This window comes from Sebastes fasciatus, chromosome 4 (assembly GCF_043250625.1).
Source record: "Sebastes fasciatus isolate fSebFas1 chromosome 4, fSebFas1.pri, whole genome shotgun sequence".
NCBI classification, from domain to species: Eukaryota; Metazoa; Chordata; class Actinopteri; order Perciformes; family Sebastidae; genus Sebastes; species Sebastes fasciatus.
Genome location: NC_133798.1, coordinates 27,110,209 through 27,117,513, shown reverse-complemented (window position 1 = coordinate 27,117,513; position 7,305 = coordinate 27,110,209). Strand labels below are relative to the sequence as shown.

At 40.5% G+C, this 7,305-nt stretch overlaps 1 protein-coding gene across 1 annotated transcript; it reads left to right on the top strand.

The window, feature by feature from the left end:
* Nucleotides 1-81: 81 nt before the first annotated feature.
* On the top strand, nt 82-6,888 carry bend7 (BEN domain containing 7). Its single transcript, XM_074633273.1, has 10 exons — nt 82-421; nt 1,699-1,776; nt 1,863-2,216; nt 2,464-2,583; nt 2,666-3,021; nt 3,613-3,720; nt 3,908-4,025; nt 4,138-4,251; nt 5,571-5,612; nt 6,085-6,888. Exons 1-10 carry the CDS (start codon nt 352-354, stop codon nt 6,141-6,143), a joined length of 1,419 nt encoding a protein of 472 aa, XP_074489374.1. The 5' UTR covers nt 82-351; the 3' UTR covers nt 6,144-6,888.
* The last annotated feature ends 417 nt before the right edge of the window (nt 6,889-7,305 follow it).

Below are 7,305 nucleotides of genomic sequence, written 5' to 3'. Positions count from 1 at the left end.
GTTTGGACACCAAATGTGTGACTCGACCTTATGAGATGAGAACATACCATCAGGTGGCGCAAAGGGATATGTGACGATTTTTTTATTAAAGTCATTAATTTATTTACATGGAGGAGAGAGGGAAGAACCAGCATCCTTGTTGAGCAACGGGAGTATAGATAGACACAATAGCAGTTTATTATCAGGGTCCTTATAATGAAGCTTATAATAACACGGTGACAGGAATCTGCAGCCTGAGGAGACATTTAACTGATTAATAAGGCAGCAGGAGGACAGTGGATCATATTGTCACTGATTTTCGTCTCTCTGAATCTGAAGATCGATTTTGCGACTGCACACGACTTACTGAAGATGGAGTTTAGTGAAAGGAAGAGGAGAAGGAAGTCTCAGAGCTTTAAACTGGTCACGGATGAAGATGAAGGTAGGCTGCTGGATGAATGAGAGAGAGACCTTGCAAGACGCGCGTCTCTGTGTGTCTGGGTGTTTGTCTGGCTGCTGTGAGCCAGCAGAGACGACTCTGTAAACAAAAGCGACGGCCACAACGACACAATGCCCACATAGTCTGTCTGTGTGTGCCTCGGTTATTATATATAACCAACAAGCTAATGATTATAAAGTCTTATATGTAAAAAAAACCTTCCTCAGTCTCAACATAGATTCAAGAATAAATAAATTAGTCAAAAATATGAAAACATGTTGCGCATTATGAACATACAACATGCAGCTGAGATCTCACTTTCTGCTGAAGCTATATGCAGTAAGCTTTAAGCCACCTCTACACTTCTTCTTCATACCACCTACAGGTGGTGGTTTCTGCATGGGATGGGAGGAGGAGGAGGATGGGGGGTGGTTCTGCTTTGGTTGACATCCCAGTCTCTATCAGCCTGCACAACATTCATCATTGCAATTGTAAAAAAAAAAAAAAAAAGGCCACAACATCCTTCTGCAACTATCATGGTGTTATTGTAAAATTAAAGCAGCAGTGGGTAGAAATGGAGTCAATATGATTTAAAAAAAGTTATTTTTATAAAACGGTCGCTATATCCTGACAGTAGAGCATGAGACAGGTAATCTAAAAAAAATCATGTGTCTCTGTGTCCTCCGGTGCTCCTAATGGCATCTACAAGATTTCACAGACCGGAGGAAAACAACCAATCAGAGACGAGCTGGAGCCTGCCGTCTCTGAGCAGCTGTCAATCACTCGCAAACTCCGATCAAACGGTCAAACTAGGCAGCGCTGATGAAATATGAAACAATATTCTGTTACTGTAATGCCTATTTCTCACCTCAAATGTTTTCAGAAACATCTTGTAGTGTTCTGTTTAGCTGTAAAATGAGAAAATTTGTGACCCGGCAGCCATGTTGAGATCAGTTGAGGAAATACCAAGCACCGCCCACCTGCCGGAGCACAGCCAATAGGAACGCTCTCTCTGAAATGACCTGTGATTGGCCAAAGTCTCCCATCACAGGCTTTTTAAGATTTTTCAAAGCCTGAAAACAGAGCCATGAGGGGGTGCATAAATTTACTTTTCTCTCTGAACACTTGAATTACAAAATGCTGAAAGGTTATTTTTGCCCAATGATGCCAAAAACGTTCTGCCTCCTGAAGCTTTACATTTTAATTTCATCACAGCTATGCTGTGACTATTTCATAACCTTAACATAACCATAACATAAACCTTGCTGTTTTTCTTGCAGATTCCGCCGCGTCATATATGATGAATTCCAACTGCAAAGATGTCAATGGAGAGCCTAAAGATGCTGCTTTGCCTGATGGTATGTGCCATTGTAAAGGATTAATTTCTATGACGTATCATGGCAGATCTCACTTATTATACCGACACCCTTCTTTCTCAACGTAGTTTGGCTGAGGGACGAGGGCGTGGAGATCAAGAGGCAAATCACAGGAATGATGAGGCTTCTGAGTGATAAGACCGGCAGGGTGTATCAGCGCGTGGTAACTGAGCAGGACAGCTTAACAAAGGAGCCCCAGGATAGGCATCTGACCTGGGTACATCAGCCTGCACTGTCATCTCTGGTGTCAGAGGATCACCAGAGCAACAGCTGGAACTCTGCAGGGGACCCGGGACCTTCACCATCATCCATATCCACCCCCATCCCCAACGGTCCAGGCTGTGGCCAGTACAGCACCCGCTCCAAAGCCCTGAGGATGCTCAACAATACCAAGGATCTGATCAAAGTGAATGATGCTAACGGTAGGGTGCCAAAGCAGGTTTGACGAGGAGAAAAACAACTTTAATTTCTTCAAGAAAAATGATGCTGATAGAACAGAGAGGAGAAAGTGTCTTGTGCTGAACACCAGACAAGCTTTTTGTTGTAGAGGTAAAAACATATATAGAGGTATTTGTGTGTAAGGCACACACTTAGACAGTCAAACACACATGCACACACATATACACTCTTTGTTGTCAGTGACTTACCAACACAACACTGTCTCTCCAGCAGATGTAGTCCCTCCTGCTGCGCCAGAAGCCCCCTGCTGTATGTGTAACTGTAAGGGCACCTTGCAGGCTATTTTGCAGGAGCTGCGTGCTATGAGGAGGCTGATGCAGACTCAAAAAGGTCAGTGGATGAACACAAACACTCACACACTGTGAGAAAGTGAGAAAGACAAATTATAATGTGTTATCGTCTTTTTTCCTAGCATCCTTGGAAAGACAAGAAGAGGCAGCGTCACCATGCCAACCTCGTCTCGGTCCAGGCCCCACTCCTCGCTGTCGGCCCCGCAAGAGGAGGTTGATCTATAAGGTGGCACCATTGACTGTGTCTAGCGCTAGGAAAGCTGCTCTTGGCCCTCTGGAGGCGTCACCACCACTTCTAGCTGCACCTGCAGAATCTGGAAAGAGGGAGGAATGTGAGAAAGAGCGAGGCTCGTCTACACCCAACAGTCATCCCGTCTCCTCTGAGGTTTCTGTGCTGCCACATCAGAAAAATCCAGTAACTGTCAACAGCAGACACAACCCTCTCCTGAACCAGCTAAGGGAACCTCAGTTGTTAGAGGTAATCTGCATGTTAGTGTACATGAATGCGTTTTTTCTGTGCTTAATTGGTAGCTCTAATTTACAATTTGAGTGTACTGCACTCCCAAAGAAACAGTATTTGTGTATTTTAACTTAAAAATCATAGAATTGTGGGGTGGAAATACACATGAATTCATCCAACTACATAATGCTGCCTTCAATTTCTTCCAGATTTTCTTTTAATGGAGATAGATCTCTTTAGCATCTCTCTCTACCATGTTTGTCTCCATTTAAGAAATTTAAAATACATTAAGTTCATGTGCATATATTAAAAGCCGTTGCCAAGTGACATGCTTTGTTGCTAAGGAGGACCTTTGTGTCCCCTGACCTTTTTGGATCTCAAATCATAATTTTGGGAAGGTATGAGATACTAAGTTTTGCACGATCATCCTCATACTTTATTTTACAATGACACCCACATTAGGCCAGTACTCATGACAATGACTTCTGTAGATCAGGTTGTGTGTCCTCTCTTTTTCCATCTAAAAACTGAATTTATCTTGTGTTTTAATTTACCACTTTCCCATAATACTTCACAATTCGCAGTATGTGTTATTGGATTCTTTTTCAGTCTGAGGTGCGTCTTGCAGAGGATCATGACGTGTATATCTCAAAGGCTCAGCTAGACTCCATTCTGGTCAACTATACACGCTCCGGCAGCCTGCTGTTCCGGAAACTGGTGCGCATCAATATGTTTTTTAAGAGACCTTTGATTGTGGTGAACTTTGCAGTCATGTGGCACCACTGGTTACTTACATTTTATTAAAAACAGCAGCAACAACAAACATCCAGTAATTTACTCCACTAATAAGCTAAGATCACAAAAGGCTCAACAATGTTTTAACATGGAGCTACTGTGTGTTCAGGTGTGTGCCTTCTTTGACGACACTATTCTGGCTAACTCCTTGCCAAATGGTAAAAGGAAGAGAGGGCTCAATGACAACCGTAAGGGCTTGGACCAGAACATTGTGGGCGCCATTAAAGGTAAGATACAAAAAGACTTAATCAGTCTCTTTGTACCAGAGTACAACAGTATAATGACACATTAATGAAATGATAAATGAAACATTAATGTAGTTGTGTGAACTGTGTCCAGTGTTTACAGAGAAATACTGCACTGAACACAGAATAGAGAAGTTGCCCGGGCCACGAGACTGGGTTCAGATCCTTCAAGATCAGATCAAACTTGCCAGAAGGAGGCTGAAAAGAGGTAAATTCTCCCCCTATTATATTTCTTTTACTGAAGTAGTCAGGAGTTTAAAACATTTTGGGGCTATAGGGACCCCTCACAGGGGAGAAACTTTTCCAATGACCCCTCATAAACAGATTAAGCATATGCTTCCTACCATTTGTACACTTAGATACCAGTGGAACTATTCATATTCTAAAACGTTTTAACCTAAATATTCCAGACCTGTTTGATAGTGACAAACAAAAACACATTTTGGTTTGAATCATGTTAAGATAAGATGAGATAATCCTTTATTAGTCTCACAACAGGGAAATTTGCAATGTTAAAGTATGTTTATTCCACTCATATACCTTTAAACAGAGGGTGATTTTATTCAAATTGCATTTAGACTCAACTTGACAGCATTTATAGATTATTTTGTTGGCCTTATATGGCATCATTATATATTGGCCCAAAGCTAACGTGGGTGAGAGTGATGGATACACAAATGGTCCCCATCTGTTGATATGCACTTTTTAATGATACAGCACAATTTTATAATTTATAGCAAATTATTTCACAGACTCCCTGACAGAGTCCCACAGACCCCTGGGGGTCCCTGGACCTCATTTTGAGAGTCGGTATATACTTATATTTTGTCTAGCATCCTATTTTAACCACCTAATCCGATTTTATTATGCAAAGGGTGTATGAGCATGGTCAAAAGAAGTTAACTTATTATTATGAAGGTGGTCCCATATTGTAAAAGTGACATTTTCATGGCTTTTATATTATAAAGCAGGTTTAAGTTCTATATAAATACTGTGAAAGTATTGAAACGCTCAATATACAGAGGAATACACACAGCCCGTATTCAGAAACTGAGCTTTTGAAACAAGCCGTCAGGATTTCTGTCCATTTGTGATGTCACAAATATACAATATTTTGACCATTTCAAAGTTTTAAACGTAAACATTCTAAATGGGTCCCAGTTTATTTCCTGTTGCAGTGTATGTGACTAACATCAGCTGAGAGGAAGTAAACATGGACCCAAACTGTTGCCTAGCAACGCAATTCTGTTGCAATTCTGTTGCAATTCTGTTGAAATTAGCTAAAACGGAGCGTTTCAGACAGAGGGTGAATACAGGTATATTCAGGCAGACAGTATGCGGAAAATAAAGTTTTTTTGAACATTACAGCATGTAAACATGTTCTAGTAGAAACACAAAATACAAGTATGAACCTGAAAATGAGCACGATATGGGACCTTTAAGGCAATAATTAAGTTTACTAGTAAAAGTCAATTACAAAGTTCTTTGAACGTGTCAGGTGAACTCGTTCTTCCTTTGACTCCTCAGATGCTGCAGAAGTAGAAGAAGTCTTAAATGGACCTTCCACAAGTATGAACCTCATATAAACTGCACCTGTACTCATTTATTCATTGTAACTGTCCGCTGTACTCAATCTCTCAAACATCTTTCCATCAGCCCCCCTCTGAGCCCACCGTGTCTTTACCTCTCACCACTTCACCGTCACAACACACACACACACTGGCGTTGCTGGCTCGCTCATTGGCTCATATGTCTTTGTCCCCCTGTTGCTGTGACATTTGACATTCTCTCACAGCTTCCCAAAATGTCAGCTAATTATGTTCACACTATGCACCTTATCCCCTCTTTCACCTCTCTATTCCCCTCGCTGCCACAATAGCATTGCTCTTTCTGCTGTCAGTTTTTTTTTTTTCAAGGATGGACCATATAAAATCCACCAAATGTGTGAACACAGTTTTCTTTACATGCACACAAATGCGCTGAGGCTTTTTATGGTGGTGATATTTTATATCTTAACATTATTTTCTTCCTTCCTTTATAGGCTGCGACTATAACAAGCCTACAAGTGTGGAGGGGACGGTGGTGAACATGACTGGTTGATTCAAGGGCTGCCACGATGACCTTACAGCAGATCTGTTGATTGCCTTCATTACTTCTCTAACTTGATGCATTTGATGCCACCAGCTGTAATGTGCTCTGTGTTAGGGATGTAAAGGGAAAAAACAATAGGACCAAATGAAAAAGAAGCCTGCTTATATCCTCATACACACATGCATACACACGCTCCACCTTTTGTGGTCCTTAGGACTTTTCATTGGACAGATGCTGAGATCTGGGATTTTATGCCAATAGACACTGAACTATACAGTGGTTAAAAACCTCAGATCATTTTCATGTTTAAAAGTGACTTACTGTTTACATTATAGCCTACAGCTTTAACTTGCCTCGTACTCATATGTCATTACTAGGAGTCGAAAACAAGACCAAGTATTGTAACAGTATATTTTGCACAAATTACTTTTTACAGGAAGTTTTTCCATTGTGGATTGTGCCTTTTAAGTGACCAGTACTTCAATGAGTGTAATGTGCAGTGCAGCGTAATTACAAACTACATTCAGAAGTAAATATCTAATGTATTTTTGGCCAATTTTGCAAATCAAAAATATGTTGATAGGCTATAACTTACTGAAAATATACAGTATTCTATGAATATTTTTTTCCTTACTATAATCTCTAGGCTATGCATATCTATTGTGCTATTGTTGTTAATATTGTGATGGAATTACAATTTTCTTTAATTTTCGCTCACTGTGCATATGAATAGTTGTTTCCACTATTAAATATGGTTTCCTGGCCATTTCGTCTTTGTGTTGTTGTTGTTTTTATATTTATATATGCTTGACAGTGACATTAACAACAGAAGAAATGAGAAAAAGTCTTCATATTGCTGGATTTCTTCCTGAAACATCTTGAGGCCTAATCCCCTTACCAAAAATAAGTTTATTCAAGTGTGCTATTAGTGTACTTCTTTTGAACTTAAAATAAGAGAGTATACTTTAAAGGTCACATATTATGCTCATTTCCAGGTTCATAGATGTATTTTAATGTTGCACTAGAACATGTTTACATGCTGCAATGTTCAAAAAACCCTTTATTCTTCTCATACTGCAGCCTGAGTCTGCCTGCCTCAGAGCCTAATTCAGCCTCTGTCTGAAAACCCCTGATTCACAGCCTGTCTCCTCCCACTCTGCTCTGATTGGTC